This window comes from Pelodiscus sinensis, chromosome 5, assembly GCF_052426305.1.
Source record: "Pelodiscus sinensis isolate ZL-2025 chromosome 5, ASM5242630v1, whole genome shotgun sequence".
Taxonomy (NCBI): Eukaryota; Metazoa; Chordata; order Testudines; family Trionychidae; genus Pelodiscus; species Pelodiscus sinensis.
Window position 1 is genome coordinate 83,904,190 of NC_143056.1, and position 21,711 is coordinate 83,925,900.

Sequence of the window (21,711 nt, forward strand, 5' to 3'; positions counted from 1 at the left end):
TTTCTTTCGAAAAGCCCTGTTTCTAAAAAAATGTGGCTGCCATTATGCAAATGAAGCTTGGGAAATTTAAATCCTGGCTTCATTTGCAATTTTGAAGTGTCTAATCTACATCCCTTTTTCGAGAAAGGGATGTAGTTTAGACACAGCCTAAGTTTCAGGGAACCAGTAATGGCCCTCATTAGCACATTCAGAATTATAAACAGTTTCACACTTCATATATCTAACTTCACATACAAGAATAACACATGCACAAAAATAGGATATACATATTAAACAGATTGTAATATTAATATCTGAATTATGCATATGCATATTCACAAGACAATTTCCATAAGGCATACAGGGCACCACAAGGCCTAACACTTGGGAGTCCACAAACAACAGTTTAGCCTCCACACTCAATTTCCTGCCCATCCAATGATCAGAGCCATTACAGCCAGAAAAGAGACGTAAACAACCAGCTGAATTGACAGACAGGATGCCCAATTACTGGTAATTAATGCCAATACAATTAATGAATATAACTGGTGGAAAACAAGGAAATATAAGGATCCTCAGGAATTCTGAGAGGAATAGGAGAATGCCATCAACAGGATAGCACATTTTTCTCCTTCCTATATATAAGTATTAGTGAAAGGCCAATACTTTAATTGCCCAATCCTTCCAGGTTAAGATTGAGACACACTGTCAAATGAGGAAGTTCACATGGTCACTATGGCTGTGTCTAAACTTTTCCGTTAAAAGCATTTCCGGAAAATCATGCCAGTCTAGATGTAGTCTTCATGTATTCTAGAGATAAAGAGAATAGTTCTCAACAAAGTCAGCCTGGCACCTAAACCAATAAAAAAAAATCACTTTTTAAAAATTTGGAAACAGACATCAGGTACCTCGTAGGGAAATGAGACTAGTGCTCCCATCACCGGGTCCCAAACCAAGAGACTTGTGCTATTCTAGATATGCATTTTTTAAATAACTCAATCACAACCTACATTGCCTTAAAACCCAGTTGTGGTGGTGCTCCAGCTAGACTTTGTTAGCAATCAGTCACACAAGCCATTTGCAAATGAATTCCATAATTACTTGAGCAGCAACAGTAAGGTATGAGGCTCGGCAACTGAAGAGATAAAACCCCAACCCCATACCCAGTAGCCTCCAAATAACCCCCTTTGAAGATAATACAGTATAGTAGACTTTTTTAAGTGTAACTAACAAGGGGACACCAGGGTGGATATCCAAGCCCACCGATATCATAGGATGGGGGAGAGCAGAGGTGTGATTCATAATCTGCTACTGGTCACTTCTCTTAGTGCTCCTGAAATAAATGGGAACTTAAAGGAAGGCAGACAGGTTATCATTACAGTAAGCTGGGAATATTATTAAGGGAAACAGGTTTAGCTTTGAAGGATATATGAAATTTCCTTAAAAGAAGGAAAACGCTTTGGACAAACCACAAAACAATGGACCTGGGGAAGGTAGGGAGGAGCCACTACAGTGACAAGAATAACACCTCCAGTATAACTCTCATCAAAATCTCCCCTCACAAACAGACTCAGGGTATGTCTACACTACCCCGCTAGTTCGAACTAGCGGGGTAATGTATGCATACCGCACTTGCTAATGAAGCCCGGGATTTGAATTTCCCGGGCTTCATTAGCATAAGCGGGGAGCCGCCATTTTTAAATCCCCGCTGCTTCGAACCCCGTGTAGCGCGGCTACACGGGGCTCGAACTAGGTAGTTCGGACTAGGGTCCTATTCCGAACTACCGTTACTCCTCGTGAAACGAGGAGTACCGGTAGTTCGGAATAGGCACCCTAGTCCGAACTACCTAGTTCGAGCCCCGTGTAGCCGCGCTACACGGGGTTCGAAGCAGCGGGGATTTAAAAATGGCGGCTCCCCGCTTATGCTAATGAAGCCCGGGAAATTCAAATCCCGGGCTTCATTAGCAAGTGCGGTATGCATACATTACCCTCCTAGTTCGAACTAGGAGGGTAGTGTAGACATACCCTCAGACTGTGTCAGAATTTGTACCCCCATCCCACTAAACTTCATTCAAAGATACTTTATTGGCAAGACAAGCTATACTTTATTGGCAAGACAAGCTATACAAGTGCTGCCCACTTGTAAAAGACAGTACATTGGGATTCTGTCAAGAAACAGATTCAATACACGGAGCATCTGACCAGGTCAATGCTCCAGTGTGTTTGGGGTTTTGCAGACAGGAGGCTACATAACATGATGCCATTGATTCTGACTCCATTAGAATGTGATGTGGAAACACTGTTCAGAACACAGTCTAGGGGGAAATCTTATTTCTCATAAAGTAAGGAGAAATAACTCCTTACTCTCTCACTCATGCTACTCATTTTGAACACATGAATAGAAAATCTCTCTCCATCTCAGTCTCTTTGTCACTTCAGCACTACAATCATTTTTTGTTAGGTTTATGAAGCTTTCCTCCAGCGGTAATGAACAATTTTAGGGCGGGGTGCTAAGCTGCACCCCCTGTTTGCCTTACCCCATCCACGCCCCTCACTGCCCCAGGCAGGAGCCACAGCAAGGGCAGCTGCAGTGCCTTGGGTATGGGGCCAATGGCTGGGATCCTAGGGCCTGCAGCAGAGCTGCAGGGACCCTGGGCAGCAGAAGAGTCCCCAGTAGCTGGGACCCCCAAAAGTAGCAGGGCAAGTGGCCATGACCTTCTGAAGCTGGTGGTCAGAACCCTGGGTGGCAGCAGGCCCCACGGGTGCAGGCTTGTGGCTGGGGCCCTGTTAAGGAGCGCAAAATCTGGGGAGTACTGCAGCACCCCCTGCACCACTGCTTCTTGCACCTATGTTTCCTTCAGCTTCCAATTCTAATTTACAATGGCCAGTTCTGTATTTGGTGAGAGAACTGCCTTTGCTGTGCACATTCCTCTGTACTGAAGTTTCTCCCAGCATGATTTTTGTATAAGAATTTGTCACAGCCTAGTTGGCTATTGGTTTTGATCTGTTCCTTGCAGCTGGGGTAGGTTTAGTCTAGAGTCTTATTAAGCATCATATGATTTTGAAAGAAGTTGCTTGCTCCATTGACCTGGAGGGGAGTGCTAAATCCCAGGTGTGATGTTTATATAAGAGGAATGGATTACTTTTTCATTTCATTTGAGTTTGCAGTTCTCAAGCATTTTTAGGGGGAGGGAGTATTCACTGCTTTGGCTGAGTCAGTACAAATCTCTTTATGCAATCATCAGGAAGAGGAATCATCCCAGTTCTGTTCTGCAGCAATTGATGCTAAAATTCTGATGTGCATACACTGTTTCCCTCCAGATCTATAAGTATAAAAGTTTGCCCCAATTACCATAAAGATGGCCTCCCCAGACTTCACTCTTAGACAAGGTTGAATTATACCATCAAATAGCTATAGCAGGATTATCAGTATGTTGTATTCATAGAGGTATTCCTTTTGAGGCTCAGAGGACCTTCTTTCCCTAGAAATACTTTAACAGCCAGTTTGAAACTCCCTACCACATTTGTTTTAAAGCCCTGGAATTTAGGATGCAGAGCGTGTAGCTATGACATTATTTGAGTTTGTTTTGGGCTTTTTCTCAAAAATATCATTTTTCTCTTTTCCAGGTTAGCCTTTAGGACCCATCCACTGAAGTATGTTTCTAGCAAAGTTAGGTGTGAGTTAGCAACTGTCACAGTCATTTAATATTTCTCCTCTGCTCAGAGGCTGCTTTGCTACAAGAGGTAAGTCATGCTATACATACTGATGCTGTTATCCCACTGATTCCCCTTCCTTGCTTGAATATTTGTTTACACGTTGTTTATCTTTATCCTGCATTTGATGGATTGGTACATGGATTTAGTTGTGCCATGATTTCCAGGCAGTTTCCTTCTGTAGCATGGTAAAGCTTAGCCCTGGGAGCCACACTGAGTCAAACAGTTTTTTTTAAAGTTGAGATAGCCAGCAAATATTTCCCATCGCTGTGATTCCCCACCACCACGCACACATATCTGTTAGTGAGCATCTAAAACATAAAAGATGAGGTCAAGGTTCACTTCTCAGCAAGAAAGCTCCTGAGCTTTCGGTTGCCCTCCCACAGCACTAGCATCACTGATGCTATCTATGCATTGCCCCATCAGAACCAGCTAATACCAGAGGAGTGTGTTCCCAAGTAATTATCATTTTTTGTGGTGGCTTTACCCTAATCTTACAAACACTCCAGCCTCTGATATCTGAGAGCCATATAGATGAAAGCCTTGGAGTATTATGGCTGGATATAGAACCATTCAAATTGGTAGGAGTAGAGAGTAAACATTTGCTAGAGAAAGGGTAAGGAAGGAGCAGCACCCTGAGCTAGAGCAAATCCCCAAATAGCAGAAAGAATGAACACACACACAGACAAGCAGAAAATAGCAGCCGAATGAAAAACCTCTCCCATGCACTACACTGCCAAGACCAGCTCCTGCTCCAGCCTTGCTCCTCTCTTTCCTCAAGTGCAAGCTCTTCTCACCACCAAACCCTGTTTTGTTCGCAATATGGAGCAGGGAGACCAACAACTGGCTCCAGTAAAAGACTGACCCTTTTAGGTGACTGTCCTGCTACCAGTAGAGTGAATATTGTTTGTTTGGAGAGTTTGTTCCATGAGCAGATCACTGCGGGTGCATCTACACTGCACCCTTAACTCGAAATAAGCTATGCAATTTGAGCTATGCAAATTTCGTAGCTTATTTCAAGTTAATTTCAAAATAGCTAGTTAGAAATTTGGCGTTGTCTACACAGCGCCAAATTTCGAAATAAACTGCTATTCCAAAACACCCCTTACTCCTCATGGAATGAGGTTTACTGGGACATCGGAATAGTTATTTTCGAAATAACGAGCACGCTGTCAAGACGCAAACAGCAACTGTGACTCCTGGGCACCGTCAGCTCTCACCAAACCAAAAGAATTAATAGAACTGGAGACTGAAGCGTGGAGAGCAGGTGCATATCTCTGCTGCATATTCACTCACACACACACTGCTGCCTATGGCCACTGCTCTGGGTGCTGCATGGGTACAAAGATGCATTCTCTGCCCAGCTCTGTCACTTTTTCCTTTAATGCAGCAGCACTCAAACTGTGAGTAAGGACCCAACAGGATTGCAATGCCATGCAATGGCTACGTGAGGGCTGGCTTAGACTTGCTGGGGCCCAGTGCCCAAGCCAAAGCCCAAGTCCCACTACCTAGGGATAAGCTGAATGAAGCTTCAGTTCTGAGTGGCAGGCCTCAGGTTACAGGCTTCTTGCCTGCGGCTAAAGCCCCTAAGCTTTAGCTTAACCTCCTCACTTTACCCAGGCTGAGGGGGCTCAGAGTGTGCCCCGCTATCCAGGCCTCAGGACTCGGGTGGGCTCAGACTTCAATTTTCTCCATACTGGATTGTGTAGTAATTGTTATCATCAGAAGGGTGCAGTAAAGTCTGAGACACCCCCCCCCCCCGCTTTAAAGTGTTGCTGAAATGAGCTCTTTCCCTCCATCCCTCAGTTAGCATCATCTCAGTCACCTTTCATCTTGCAATCGCTTCTTTTTCCTCCCTGACTCCAACCTCGCTCCAACATAGTACTTCAACATGCTGTAGATAAACCACCTTCTCCTTCTGCCACTCAAAGCCTTTTACTCCTAAGGTTGGCACACCTTGACCGACTCCCCACATTAGTCCTCATCATGCTCAAGCTTCTGGCCCTCACTTTCGAGATTGCATATATTCTAGCCTCTGCCTACCTCTCCACTCTCGTTCCCACCTAGGAGTCTTCTCATTGCTTAAGCTGCACCTTAACCTGCTTCCTAACAAAAACTCTCCATCTCTCCACTCCCACTCTCAGCTTTGTACCATCTTCCATGGAGCCTTCTACTAGAAATGTTTGATATCAGGTACTTGAATAGTCATATAACCGCATGAAATCTTGCAGGTTACACAATTATTTGATAGTCCCCAGGGGAGGGAATCAGTGCGTTCCCAGCCCCACTCTCGGGGAACCTCCCATCATCCCACGTTGCTGCCTCTTTAAAAACCAGCTCCCACCCAGACTGGCTGCTTGCTACCCTGTGCTGCTGCCTCTGATACAGAGGCAGCAGCATGGGATGGCAGCAGCCCCTGTGTGTAGGGGTCCAAGTTCCCTGTGGACAGAGGCTGGTCCAGCAGTAGTCTCTGTCCACAGGGAGCTCAGATTCCCCTCGGACAGGGGCTGCTGTTAGGAACCAACCTCTGTCTGCAGCAGGCCCAGGTTCACTATGGACAGAGGCTGCCAATCCCAGTTCCATTCTGAACACCAGGTTTTGAGTATGTGTGAGGAAGTAAAATAAACTGACTCTTCCAGGGTGTGTCTAGACTACATTGCTCCGTCGACGGAGCCATGTAAATTAGTTTATTCGGAATAGTCAAAGAAGCGGGGATTTAAATAATCCCCGCTTCATTAAAATAAACATGGCCGCCGTGCTGTGCCGACAATCAGCTGATTCGACACAGGGCAGCAGTCTAGACGCAGATCTGTCGGATGGGGAAGCCTTTGCCGACCAATCCTATAAACCTCGTTTCATGAGGCATAAGGGATCAGTCGGCAAAGGCTTCCCCAGCCAACAGATCCGCGTCTAGACTGCCACGCTGTGTCGGATCAGCTGACTGTCAGTACAGCATGGCGGCCATGTTTATTTTAATGAAGCAGGAATTATTTAAATCCCCGCTTCTTTTGATTATTCCGAATAAACTAATTTACGTGGCTCCGTCGACGGAGCCATGTAGTCCAGACACATCCCCAAAGACAAAAGTAGGTTTCCTGGCAGAAGGCAGTTTCCCCTACAAGAGGAGATGACATGACTAGGGAAAGAAGGGTGATGGATGCTATGTCTACACTGGAAAGGTTTGGCAATGAAAGTGCTGTCGATATGCAAAAGTTGCCAAAACTGAAAACTCGCCAAACCTATTTTTCTATCACCCAGGGTCGACTTATCATGGCCACACTGCTCTTTCTGTGAACAGAGGAGCTAACAAAGCAATGTGGGTAAGCATCCCATAGTGCCTGGCGTCACCATCAGTCTCTAAGAACTATGGGAATGTGCAACATAGCACTAGGCATTTTGGGAATGTGAAAAACATCCCATCAGCCACCTATTTGTTTTCTAGCCCTCCCCAAGGCTTCTGGCTTACTTTCATGCCACTTGAATGACAGTCCTGTCTACTAACTCCAGCATCTGCTGTGAGAAATCATGGATCCCAGACTTCTCTCCCATGTTGTGTTCAAATGTGCTTAGGACATTGCAGCAGAGCCACTTCTGTACTTAAGAGCAGAGGAGGAAGACTCGGATGCAGATGACAATATGAGTGACAGGGACAGCAGCAAAATGACATTGTATTGGGCTGTCACACAGCATTGCTTTTGGGATAGGGAAGCCAGCACTGACTGGTGGGATCACATCGTCATGTAGGTGTGGGTTAAAGACCAGTGGCTACAGAACTCTAGGATGTGAAAAGCAACTTTCCCGGAGCTGTGTGCTAAGCTGGCCCCTGAACTGTGGCACAAGGACACCCGAATAAGAGCGCCTCTCTCAGCAGAGAAGCGTGTTGCCACTGCTTTGTGGAAGCTCGCAACTCCTGATTGCTACTGTTCATATGAAGTCAGTTTGAAGTGGGGAAGCCTACTGTCCAGGCAGCACTTCTACAAGTGTGTACAGCAGGAAATTGTATTTTGCTGTGTAGTACAGCGACTCTGGGAAATGTGGATGACGTAGTGACTGACTTTGCTGATATAGGCTTGTCATGGAGTGTGGGGAACCATCGGGCCCTGCACCCTCATCCACGACTCTCAGCCAGCAGGAAGAACAGAAGGTTTATTGGTTCACAGGGATACAGCACAGCACAGACTTGCTATAGGAACCAGGAGCAGTCACTACAATCCATCTTCCAGATGGGAGGGGGCCCCAAAACTGGGGCTCTGGGCTCCCTCTCTGCCCCCTAAGCCAGCTGAGACTAACACACTCACAACCAGCCCCAGCCCTGCAGGCAGCCCCTCCTCCTCCTTTGTCCAGCTCCCTGGGCAAAAGGTGTTACCTGATTGCGTCTCCCACCTATGCTCAGATTACAAGAGAGTCTGAGCCACTGTGTATGTGCTGGGCTGGGCAGCCTGGGGTAGGGATGTGAACGACTATTCGACTATCCGATAAGCAAATGCTTATTGGATAGTCAAGTCGACTAGTCGCTCTCTCCCTCCCCTCCCCGCTGCCTCTATCAGAAAGAGGCAGGAAGGTGGGGGGAAGAAGAGGGGAAACTTCAAAGTGGCTGTGCTATGTGGAGCCTGGAGTCAGTGGGGGAGTCCTCAGCTGATACCAGGCTCCATGGGGCACTGCCGCTTTGAAATGCCATGAGAAGCCTGATGCCAGGCTCCCCGAGGCATTTCAAAACGGCAATGCCACACGGAGCCCAGGGTCAGCGTGAGAGTAAGGGTGAAGCCCATGGGTGGATGTAACAGGGTGTCTGCAGTTCACTGACCCTTTAAGGGTTAAAACTCAGCCCTGGGAGAGGACTGGAGCCAGGATCTGTGGCAGATAATAGCCAATTAGGGCCTGTGACAGCCTGTCACTGGTCGGGGGGGCGGGGCGGCCAGAGCCCCGGTCCCCAGGAGGCTGACGCCGGGGAACCGGCTCTCCGGTGTTCCCCCAGCTCGAGCAGGAGGCGGCGGTGGGCGGGGGAACTCCCCCCGCGCCTGCGCCGGCTGCGCCGTTTCGACTCCTTCCCCGCGTCCCCGGACGGCGGGGGCGGGGGGGGGCGGATCAGCTGGGCGGCGGGGCGCTGCACGGCGGCGTGCCCGGAAGGGGCGGAGCCCCAGGGTGCGGCTAATACGGCGGGCCAGCTCAAAAGGGCTGGCCGCCGGCGGAGAAGGAGGCAGGCTCCCGGCAGGAGCACAGGAGCCGAGCCGGAGGCAGGACGGAGCCCGGGCGGCATACCCCGCGGCTGCCAGCCCGGCGCTGGGCCCGAGGTCTTCGGGACAGCCACTGCCCCTGGCGGTCCCTCAGCCCATCGGCAGACGGGGGGCGTACCCCACCGCGTCGCGCACAACAGGAGCGGGACGCACGGAGGCGGAACAGCGCCCCAGAGCGATCCCCTGAGGCTACATCGGGAAGTGAGACACCACGAGACCCCGAACCTGGGTAGGTGTGAACGCGGCGGGCCCGATTGGCGGGCGCCGCCCGGGGGGAGGAAGGAGTCCGGGGCAGGGCGCTTTTGGCGACCGTGGGTGGACGAGTTGCGGAGGGATTAGCTCCCTCGTCCACCGCGTCGGGGCATTAGCAAGCCCCGACGCCTAGGGCCCCGGGCTGGGACCCGGAGAGAGGGTGGGACCGGGTCCCCCTCCCTCCCCGAAGGGAGCATCCCACTCCCCGCGGCCTGAACAGAGAGCCGTTGTAAGTCACAACCCCGCAAGGGGAAACTCTGAACCAGGGGCCTGCTGCCCCACCCCGCATAGACGGGTGACTATCGCTGGGTTCGCTGACCCCCCCTTCCTCCTGGGAGGGGGTGATCGCACCCATTACCGGGAGTTCCCCGTTGGGGGCCCCGGGGCCAAATAGGCACTAAGAGGGGGCACGAGGGTTCGCTGACCCCCCCCTTGGACCAAGAGGGGGTGATCGCACCCGAAACCCCCACACGGCCCCGCAGCAGGCTGTATAAATAAAGGCTCCTGGAAAGGAGGAAAGACTCTGACTCACTCTTGCTCCACCTGCAAAGCAGGAGGGGCCTAGCTGCCAGGGAAGTTAGATGCTTCCTGACTTGGAGCAGGGCTAGGGAAAGGCAGGCAGAGCTGGCTAAGCTCTGGCCAGGCAAGCTTCCAGGCTGCAGGACCTGAAGCAAGGCTGGAGGCTTCTAGTGCTGCAGGGAGGCAGCCAGAGCAGCAGATCCACACCCCCTTGCCAATGAGTGGCTGTTTCAGACTGCAGTTTGCCCCTAAGGTAAGGGGGACGACTGGCAGCAGGTCACTGAGGCAAGGTGGGTATAAGGGATGGGGGGGGTGGATTCCTCAAGGAGAGGACCTCAGAGTCTGGGGTCAGCGTGGCAGGGCAGCAGTACCCAGAGGGGAGGATGCAGTGGTCTGGGAGGGATGGGAGTTCTAACACAAAGTGGTGGAGAATAAAAGTAACAGCAGGCGAGACACTGGCCAGAAGGGGGCGCTCAGCACTCAATGATGCTAATTCCCAAGTGACCACCAGGAGGCACCATGGCAGTAAGTCCTGCTGTGTGTCAGTAGAACAATGGGACACAGAGTCTGGACACAGAGTTTGAACAGCCAGACACTTGTTCTGTTAGAGAAGTCCATGGGGTAGGCACAATATCAGGGAGGCACTGAGGAACCACTTTGACAATGAGGGGCACTGATATTTGTGTGTTGGGGTTGCTTCCCTGCCTCATCCCACCGCTCATCCTGAGCGAGGCAATTCCATGCAACCAAGGTATATTACAGGTCTCCTCAAGGGCCAGAGTGATTAGTGTGGGTTGTCTCTCACAAAATAAACTCATGGAAACCTACATCACATTTGTTTTTATTGATGTCTTTCAATCAGGATGCTTGGTGGTAAGGGACAGTAAGAGTTATTGGAAAAGCTCATAATGGTGTTAATGTCCAGAAAACATAACCCAATTGTGAAAATGAGTATAGGGGCATAGGAGTATGGTTGCTGTGAAAAGAAGTCTGCATGTGCAGCTATGGAGGCCTTTGGTTCTGTTCACTCTGTATTTTGATAAGACACTTCTGCATCTCATTTTGGACTTCCATGAGCTTTAGCATGTCCTCAGTGGCTTCTGTTCTGACTTGCATCTTCTTTGCTCCTTTTTCGCTGTTTGAAGCATTGAATGCCACAACACATCCTTGACCAGATCCTCCCTTGTCCTCTGAAGTTTTTTCCTTAGTTGACAGAGTCCATCTGAGGGAGAACGTGCCTGACTTCTCAAGGTCTGGTCTGGAAAAGTAACCATTAACAATAGAGTGACTGTACTTTTCCAGCTAAAGATTGTAACATTTCACTAACATGCATGTCTCTGAACAAAACTGGCCACTTTTCTTGTTACCTTAGAGGCAAAAACAGATCTCTCCAGACACTCTGATCATTAAAGTGGAGGATGGGAAAAAAGGAGGGTTGGGCATAGGTCCCCAAGAAAGTATACTGGGCACTTGGTGCAGCAGGTGTAATAAACCTGCACTTATCCAAAGAATGCCTGGGCCGAAGAGTAACAGGCAAACCTTGACTGAGCATATGGATTCCCCCACTCCTTATGCAACCAAACTCTGTACCACCTTGGTTCTGGCAGCATAGTCTGAGGAATGGTTTGAGAGAATGTTGTACCACCACGAGGGAGGAGAGGGGAGAATGACAGCCTTGCCATGGAAGCTGCATGAGAAAATCAGGCAAAGCTTCGACACCATCTCCCGGCAAGAGGCTATTGATATCTCTGTGTACATCAATGCTCTGTTTGGACAGAACGCAGACCCAGGCAGGGCTTAGTCAGCTCACAGAAATAAAGCTTCCGGTCGCCCCGCGCTGCTACCAGCCACACTCCTGCAAGCTGCAAGAGCAGCTTCCCGTGCCGCCACCTCCCACCACACCCCCCTCAGCCCTGTACTAGAGCAACTTACTGCCCTATTGGCTGCCGCCCACACTGCCCCCCTGTCTGCACAGCAACTTATCCTGCAACTCTTCCCTTGCTTCACGATCCATGTCCAGTTGCTGAGAGTCCTCACAAGCCTTGGGACTTCAGAACAATTCCTTGCTGCCTGACGTATAAGTTGTCACTGGATTGAGCCCACCGTCTCATCTGCTTCTGTCTCCGGGCTAACTCCTGTCTCTGATGTGTGCTATGGGAAGTATCCACATTTTCTTTGGGTGTAGACATGGGGCCCGCACCCAGGATTGCATCCACTTCTTTATAAAAACGGCATGTTTTGGGAGTAGCACCAGACTGGCTGTATGCCTCCTCCGCTTTCTTGTACGACTGCTGGGGTTCCTTTATCTTGGCTCTGCATTGTAGGGTTTCTCACACAGGGCTCAAGAAATGTAACCATATGTGTCCCAGTTCCTACAGGTCACTTGCAGATGCAATTGCACCAATGCTTCACCCTACTCACTGATAAAATCCAAAAGCTCTGGGGTGCTTCAAGGAGGCGAGCGTCTTGAGCAACAGCCACTCCTGTTTCCTTGAGAAGAGACTCTGAGGACCAGTACACAATGAGCCAGAACCAGGAAATGGATTTTAAAGTTCCAGGGGTTTGCAGATGGTTGGGGCACATTTGTTTACCCGTTTACGTGACTGCAGAGAAGCAGAGTTCAAAGCACTGGCCAGAGTGGCTAATCGGGCATTGTGGGAAACCTACTGGAATTCAATAAACTTGACAAAAAGCCTACTGTAGTACATGCTACATCACTATCAACAATAAAGGGAGGGGCAGAGACAAAAGTCTCCTGTCAAGGTCAAAGTTTTGTCACCAAAAACTGGCCTTTTGTCACACCACAAAGTGAACGCCAGCGCCTCTTGTACATTTCAAAGGGAGAAGCACAGGGGGAAACCCACACCAGTGGGGACCAAAGCAAAAATAGTTTCCAGCTGTGCCTCTTGCTTTGAAATGTACAAGAGCACAGGGCTCCCCTGCCTTTCAAATGTACTGGGGGGGGGGGGGGCGTTTGTTCATTCAAAGGCAGAGGAGCAGTAGGATAGCGAGCACCCCCTTACAGACTAATCAAATAGTCAATGGAAATTCCATCAACTACTCAGTTGATTAATCAAAATTTAACATCCCTACACTGGACTTATTTAAATAAGGTTTTTCTCCCTTGTGCCTCTCCAACTCCCAGCAGCAGGACTGCAGCAATCACTTTTCCATCTAAAAAGTAACCACTCACTTTTTCCTGCTTTCCAGAAGAAGCATGGCAGAAACACCCAGCGTGATATGTTATGCAGCACTTTTGTGCACCTGCCTCTTGGCCAGTTGGGAAATTTTTCTTCTGAAGTCTCTTGTTTCCAGTGGGGAGAAGGCGACGAGGTTGCCCAAGTATCTAACCCCGCAGGATGCCTGCAGTGCCAGAGCAAGGCAAACTCAAGCCATCTCCAGCCACTACTATGCCAACAGTACTCCCCACCTCTGGGATATGTTGTACCCCAGGCAGATCCCAGTTTTGGACTTGCTCAGTATTCCACTCCACTACACATAGGTGAAGGGAGAGCTGACAGGCCAACTCAGGGCTCTCTTCAAGTCACAATCAGACCTTCCATTAGGTTGGCTCCTAGCTCCCCTCCCCCTTCCAACCTGGAACTGTCCTTGAGTTTGAAAAGGCCCTATTAAACATTTTTCAGAGGGCCTTACTTACAGAAGCCCTTAGATTACTTTGATGGATGCTGGGATTAAAGCAGTTGATTTCTAAGTACAGGGAAATAATGGAGTTTGTTCTAATGGGTTTAAGAGATGCCCGGGGGCAACAAGGAGGTTTGCTTCTCTGTAAATCAAAAACACAGAAGACCAGAAAATGGAGTCAAACAACTGAACTCCAGGAAGCGGGGAAATCAGGTCCAATTTAACTGTGGCTCTTGGTTACAGCCAACTTCAGGCTGCTTGGAAAAACAACACACATACTACATCACTGGCACAAACTTAGCCAGAGGAAAACAAAGAAACAACAGGGGTCAGAGTGGGGGAGGCAAGTAGAAGGAGGCACAACCTCCCCCCCACCACTACAGAGTAGGATCAATTATCCGTGAATACTAACAAGATTTCTGATTAAAGAACTGCTGCAATGCAATAAGGACAGAAAGCTCCAGTAGCTGGGAGGGGCTGTCAGGCAGTTACAAAGGACACAGAAAATTATGCCCTGCTTGGGCATGCTAAGGAAGGGCCTTCACTAGTAACCAGGAGAGGGGTCTCCAATGCCGACAGTCCCAGTAATTTTTCATTGCTGATATCTTTAACCTCAAGACTCAGTCAATTGTCATAGCACCTGGATAGAATTTGGTTTAATGCTAGCTTATTGCCTCAGCAGAGCTTCTGGCAGAGGCTTGTTCCACAAAACATCTTATTACCTCAGGTCAGTAAGGAATCAAAAATAATCCACCGCATAACTCATGGTGTGAGATACAGAAGTGATACATCAGTGAGCTTCCCTGAGGTGTCGGAGTATTTTGGGAGCAAAAGCATACTGTGTTTGGTCATATCTATTTATAATCTAACCAGATTGCACTTTACAATCCACACACTTAACACAAATATACACTAATAACCGTTAAATGAACACCATTAAACTGTGGATCTTCTGGTTAACCATAAACCCACATAATCAAAAATCTGAGCACTACCAGCCCAACATGAAACAGAAATTCAAAATCTCCAATACAATTTATCAGAATCCTAAGATTGCACTCTCTTTTAAACCTCTTGGGCAGGCCTGTGTTTGCCCTGTCACACCATGTCCCATTTAAAAGTCAGGCTCATGTCAGTTTGAAAACCCTGATGTTGCTAGAAATTAATCACTAAGATATGGAGAATTTCAACCCCCTGAAATATTGCTAGACTAGCAGTACAATTCACAAATTCCATTTCATACTAGTGAAGAGTTTATCAAAATTTCTTTTTATAGCCAGTGCATGGAACCTTCTTCCACCTGGATTTGTAACATTTAAAAAATGTCTATTAAGATCAGAACTAACTCTCTGGGGCTCAAAGCTCTCAGCAGCTATGTAAAAACTGGAGCACTTCAGCATTTATTTTAATAGGTAGTGCTGTGTGGTTAAAATAATATAGCACTGTCCCTGAACCACCAGATTCACAGAATGAATAAACCCACTATCCTATGGGATTGAAAGAATTCTCTGACCTACAAATTCTCTTCATTTTTGCCTTTAATATTGGTATATGCAATTCCTTATGGAAGGGACAAAAAGAAGGGAGTAAAGAAATATTACTGCATCTAGTATCTGGCCAGTGAAAACAACAAAATCCCATAGGAGGATGATCCTAGCATAACAGCTGTGTAAAAAACCAAACTTAAAAAACAACAAATGGTCTGGTAGCACTTTATAGACTAACAAAACATGTAGATGGTATCATGAGCTTTCGTGGGCACAGCCCACTTCTTCAGATGACTGGAGTTATGAATTTAGGATATGCAGACCCAAAATAAATAGGGGAGAAGGAAGAGGAGTGGAAGGAAAAAGAGAAGGGGGCAGGAAACAAGGAGAAGAGGGAATGAAAATATCAAAAGGATATAAATATATCAAAAACCAAAGTCACTGCAAACCCAGCCCTAAGAGCCTAACTATCATGCACATTAAATTCATGGATGACAGCCTCAATTAATGTTCTTTGCAAAGATCTCTGTAAAACACAGACAGCCACTAACTACCACATGCCAGTTAATATGGTGGGTTCTCTGCATGTCAGAACTCCTGTTCTAGATTCTAAAACTAAGTAAAGACAAAACACCTTAAAAAGAAGCTGTCAATTTAAACATTCATGTACCCACACCTGTCTAAAAATATTTTACCTACTACAAGCAATAGCTAAGGAAAAGATAACAGCAAAATGAACAAATTATCCGTTTTTGTAATCTAATTATCTTCTGTAGTGGACAGTCACTTTCAATATAGTCAGGTTCACTGATTGCCCTGTACATTCAGTCAGTATTCCCCTCTTCCAGGGATATTTGGGTATGTCTACACTTCCACCCTAGTTCGAACTAGGGTGGCTAATGTAGGCAATCGAAGTTGCAAATGAAGCCCGGGATTTAAATATCCCGGGCTTCATTTGCATCTTGCCAGGCGCCACCATTTTTAAATCCCCGTTAGCCTAATTCGAACTACCTACTCCGTGCCGTGTGTAGCCGCGGGCACGGAGTCCGCACTAACGGGGATTTAAAAATGGCGGCGCCCTGCAAGATGCAAATGAAGCCCGGGATATTTAAATCCCGGGCTTCATTTGCAACTTCGATTGCCTACCTTAGCCACCCTAGTTCGAACTAGGGTGACAGTGTAGACATACCCTTTTATACTAGTACCTTGCAGGTTTGAGCTGGAAATACAACTGAAGAATGCTTTTCTTTTTAAATTTCCAAGAGGTTGCACGGAAACACTTATCAGGGTTTTGTGAAGCCTTCTTTTTATAGAATCTAGTTTGGGGCCTGAATTGACCAACCATATTCATTTCACCATGGAAATATAAATTTCTTTGGCAATTTTGTTGCTGGCAGAAGTACATAAAAATAGACCCCCATTGTTCTTTTTGCAGCACCTAGTCTTCATTTGGAAAGAGCTTGTGGAAGAATTATTTTCATTGTACTTTCAACTTCTTCATTACTCTGACAAAAAAGAAGCAAATCAGTGTCTTACACAAGGCTTTTTTAAACAGATTTCCTTGCCTCGGGAAGGTCACCTCATAACCGCTAGTGCCAAGTAATGGGATCAACAGGAATCCTGTGGACACTCAGCACACCCTATGAGTGAGATAGATAGGTAGAGTAGTTAATGTTCAGTAACTTTCTCATGATCACACAAGTCAGTAGCAGAGCCAAAATCAGAACCCAGGGATCCTGACGCCCACGCTTGTGTCCAGACTAGGGATTTTAAATATCGGTTAATTGAATAGTCAAGTAACCTCATGAATTCTTATTAGTTACTTGACTATTCTACAGTTCCTGGGGGTGGGGCGGGGCAGGCAGGCAGCCAGTGTGCTCGGGCCCCACTCCCAAGGAGCCTCCTGCCACTACGTGTTGCTGTCTCTGTATCAGAGGCAGCAGCATGGAGTGCCAGGTGGAGCTGGTCCATGAGGGAGATGCTGCCTGTCACCCCATGCTGCTGTCTCTGATACAGTTCTGGTGCTGTTAGAACTGAGGCAGGCTGCCTGCCTACCTGGCTCCTAATGCACTTTAAATGCAGAGCCACAGAGGGGTAGGTCCTGGACCCAGCACAAGCAAGGACCGAGCCAGGCTGCTGGCCAGCCTGCTAAAAATTTACTGACAAGTGCAGAGGGGGGAATGCGTGTAGTCTATAGCATTAACCTATATGCTTTTTCTTATCGGTTAACCAGTTAATCGGCTACACTATTACATCTCTAGTCCAGACCACACTTCATCTAAGGGAAAGTTTCGTTTTAGTTTGGGACTCTAAAAATATTACCAGTGGGTGGATTTGGGAAGTAAACAATTTTAAATAAAGATGTTATTTTATTTGCAAAAAGCCCAAAGATAAACCCAGAGGCACAACATGCAGAAAGATTCTGTGACCTTGCTGACAAACTCAAATAGACCATCACTCCATCAGACTTTTCCTTTCCCACCAATACTATCAGCATCTGACATTAATTTGCAAACTAGCATCTCTCCCTGGACATTAACTTGCAAGGTGTCTCTCATTTGAACCAAACATACCCACACACACTTCTTTGGCACAAACTTCCCAACCTTCCACAGCCACTGGCCATTAAAAGCAGGTCAAAGTTCAATATGACGTGTCTGTTGTTTGGATAAGAGCCCCTCTTCCTGTCCCCGAGCTGAGACACAGCAGTAAATGTGCTGTTTTAACTGCAGTTGTACTTTTAACTGTGTGTCACCTTGAGCACTTTGGGTGTGGCTGCTTTGTAAATTTAATGATTAAAACCTAAGATTGCTCAGATGCAATGCTGGAAAGAGACTGCAGAAGCAGCAGGGCAGACAGACTCTTGAAAATTAGGCATTTGCTCCTTTCCAGATGCCTTTCCAAAAAAAGGGGGGGATATTTGGGAATTATTACCTTATTGAAATAAATCTGGTCTATATTCATACAGTAAAGAAAAGAAGATACAATTTCATAAAGCTACAGTTGATACAACCATCATAAACTCCAGCATTTACCGACATAGGGAGATGCAGAAATGAACACTGTCACGGAAACTCCAGTATAGATGCTACTTTGTACAGAAACAAACCGTCATAAAAAACTTCCCATGGGTATCAGCATACTATCAAAGTACTACTGTTTAGACCATCAAATAAAAGAAATGACCTGCACTTTACAGTGAAAGTTCTCCCCACCCTCTTTAACAGCCAATACACATTAACCAGGAGAACCTAGGTAACAGTCAAAATAAAATTACATCCAATGTTATACCTACACAAATCTCTATGGTTAAGATTCTTTCCACTCCTGCTGGATTCCAATTAAACACCTATATGGAATTTTATCTCCTCTAGTTATTATTACAAGATTATCTGAGATGCAAAGCTACAGCCCTGTTCACCTAGCCATTTTCTTTCTTTTCAAACCATTTTAACACCTTTTTCAAAACAATATGTAAACACTATTCTTGATAGAAAGGGAATAACCCTGCTTGAAAACTAAACACAACCTGGTTGTACCCCAAGGATAATGCCTTAAGAATGATGGCTATCAGCGCAAAGACTCCCTACAACTTCAACCCATCATCTGAGAAAAATACATGGTAGCAGAGAAATAAGATAAAATGCTTTCCCTCTACCATAGCTTCCAGCTCATAGCATTTAAATTTCCCTCATAAACAGTATTGAAAAATGCTCAGAGGCCCTTTCCTCATCACTAGCACCATACCAAATGTTTTTTAAAATACATGACTGAACAGGGGGAGGAACTAGTCATGAGAATTTTGTCCTGTTCGCTAGACTGGATTTAAACAGAGCAATTAGTTGGACACAAATCTCATGACTAGTTCTCAAGCTGCTCTATAACCTCTTACTGCAGAGGGTGGCATTCCACACACTCAGTTTTGTATTCACTATTTTTAGCACTTCCCCTCTCTTGACACTTTTATCTTGGGAGGGGGGCACCTTAATTCCTTCAAAAGCAGAGAGGGTAAATTAGGAGACGTTTCATCAAAGCAGGACTGTTCCTTTAAGGGGCCGTGTAATAGGATGAGCAGCTACATTCCTGCTCAGGACGGGCTGCTGTCTCAACATGCAGGAGAAGCTGGAAATAACCTGCACACGATACAACCTTCCAGCTCAGAACTCACGCTGTTTGTCTCACAGTCACTCAGAACGCACAGAGCAAAAGAAACAGAGAGCGCAGTAGAAACAAAGGGCTAAATCCATGAAAGACCAAACTTCAGAGAGGAAAAAGGAGGCTGCATGTGCAGCCGAAAGGAAGGGGCCCTTTGGGAAACCATGATCAAGGGAGCGGGGCTCCTTTCCTGTGGCTTTGTGAAGTGCCTGACCCCACTGCTGCAGCATGATCTGCTCGGAAAGTTGCTCAATGATCTTCAGGAATCCCAGGGCTCTCTGCAGACCCTCCCTAGCCCATCTCTGGGACAGGGGAAAGAAGGATGGGGCGAGGACACAGCAGACAAAGCCCCACTGGGGAGAAGGCGACGAGGTTGCCCAGGTATCTTATCCTGCAGGATGCCTGCAGTGCCAGAGCGAGGCAAACTCAAGCCATCTCCAGCCACTACTATGCCAGCAGAGCCCGCTCTGCGCCCCAGCGCCGCTCCCCGCCCCTGGAGATGTTGTACCCCAGGCAGGTGCGGGTACCTGGCACAGCGCTTTTGCGAGGGGCTCACCCTGCGCTCGGGAGGGAAAGGGGCCCCAGAATACGAGCAGCTGCTGAGGGTTCCAGGCACCAGGGGAAGGAGCAGCTGCTGCCCCCGGGTCTCAGCCGGGCGAGACACAACCCACCGCAGCCCGAGAAGCTGGGCACTGGGATCCTGCACCTGCGCTGCCCCGCCAGGGGAGCCCCACACCCCGACAGCGCCAGAGGATCGCGCCTGCCCTCCCCCTCCCCGCCAGGGGCCTTGAGCGCACGGCGGTGCTGGGGAAGGGGGGCTGCCCGGCGAAGAGGCGATCCCGGAGCAAGCGCTTTACCTCGGGCGCAGAGCAGGGCTCCCAGCAACAGCGGCAGGAAGGAGCCCCAGAGCAGCCTCATGCTGGCGGCCCCCACCGCAGCTCCAGCCCTACCCCGGGCTCTGGCGGGGGGAGGCAGAAAGTTCTCCGGGTCGCTCCGCAACAGCCGCTGCTCCTCCTGAGCGCTCGCTGCAGCCCAGGCCGGCCGAGCCCCGCGGGGACCGCGCATCAGAGCTGGGGTGGCTCAGTGGCTCGGTCCCGGCTGCATTCGCTCGTGCAGCTTCCTCCGGCGCCACCGCAGCCGAGGGAGTCCAGGGCTGGGGGCTCGCAGGCTCCCGGCTCAGCCCGCCCCCGGCCCAGGCCCTGCCCCCAGAGGCGGAGCCCGGCCAGGGCAGCCCCAATCAGAGCCCCAGAGCTGCCGCAGTCGGGAAACTTCATAAACTTTCCGAGTCCCCCAGGCACCAGCGAACCCGCGGCAGCCCCACCACCCTGTCTCCAGCCTCCCTCCAGTCACCCAGGAAATGGCGCTGGGGCCGTACCAGCCTCCATCCAAGGCGGGCTCCGGTGTCTCACCCTCCACGTGCGGCCACCGCCAGCATGCCTAGCAGCAGCCTGTTTCCAGCCCAAAGGCAGCTCCTCTCTTCCCACTGGGGCACTTCCCAGCTAGTCCTATTGCCAGCACCAGAGTAGCGGGCTTAGTCTCCAAGACACTCCTCACTACACTGGGGGCAGTCTCCATCCACCCCCATCCTTACAGGGAAGCTCCCAAGTCTCCCCTGCTAAGCCCCATTCCTTAATCCTCATTTCCTCCACCCTTCTGGAGTATCTCCAGTCCCCCACAGATCTCTGGCTAACTAGTTGATTCCTCTTCTCTTTAGTCCTCCAACAGTGCATCCCTCAGGGCACTTCCCATCCTCCAGAGCACTAAGCCCTCTCCATGGTGTGTACTCTGCAGCCCATCCTATTAGATCTTCAACAGAACATCTCTAGATATCACCATCTCTCAGAGACCTATCTATCAGGACAATATGCCAATGCTTTGATATTTCTGCATAGTTTATACTATAGTACTCTTGAATGTTTTATCTGGTCTGTCTTGCAAAATCCTGCACTGTTTCTCTCTGATTTTCCCCTTCTGCATCTCACCAAGTTTTGTGTCATATATAGGGTGAATACTCCTCTCCATCCCTTCCAAAACCCATTTCCCAGTGCATACTTCAGTGTCCTCATTGGAAATGTGTTTCAGGAAACTTAAAAAACAATGAATGATCCTGCAGCACCTTAGAGACTAACAAAAAATGTAGATTAGTGATAGAAATGTAGCCGTGTTAGTCTGGTGTAGCTGAAGCAAAAAACAGGACTATGTAGCACTTTAAAGACTAACAAGATGGTTTATTAGGTGATGGTTTATTAGGTGACGCACTTCTTCAGATCAAATAGTGGAAGAAAATTGGCACAACCATATATACCAAAGGATACAATCAAAAAAATGAACACATATGAAAAGGACAAATCAAATTTCAGAACAGAAGGGGTATGGAGGGGAGGTAAATGTCTGTGAGCTAATGATATTAGAGGTGATAATTAAGGAAGCTATTTTTGTAATGGGTAAGATAATTAGTATCCTTGTTAAGACCTAGGTGTAAAGTGTCAAATTTAAGCATGAATGACAGTTCAGCGAATTCTTTCAAGTCTGGTGTTAAAATGTCTTTGAAGCAGGATGCAGGTAGTTAAGTCGTTGAGACAATGCCCTTTCTGGTTGAAATGGCAAGAAACTGTTTTTTCTTTGTGATCCTGTCTAATATCTGTTTTGTGGGCATTGATTCTTTGGCGAAGTGTCTGAGATGTTTGTCCAATGTACATAGCAGATGGACACTTTCAGCATATGATAGC

General features: G+C 48.0%; 1 protein-coding gene across 3 annotated transcripts in view; it reads right to left on the reverse strand.

Moving 5' to 3' along the window:
- LRP4 (LDL receptor related protein 4) overlaps positions 1-20,311 on the reverse strand; it is a 125,794-nt gene extending 105,483 nt beyond the window's left edge. Inside the window, exon 1 of one of the 3 annotated variants that reach the window (XM_006135340.5) lies at positions 19,840-20,309. In XM_006135340.5, the coding sequence (XP_006135402.3) occupies positions 19,840-20,047 (208 nt within the window). In that variant the 5' untranslated portion in view covers positions 20,048-20,309. Of the gene's footprint in view, positions 1-19,839 lie in introns of all 3 variants that reach the window. The other 2 variants (XM_089778564.1, XM_006135341.5) reach the window with 2 other exon arrangements.
- Between the last annotated feature and the right edge of the window lie 1,400 nt (positions 20,312-21,711).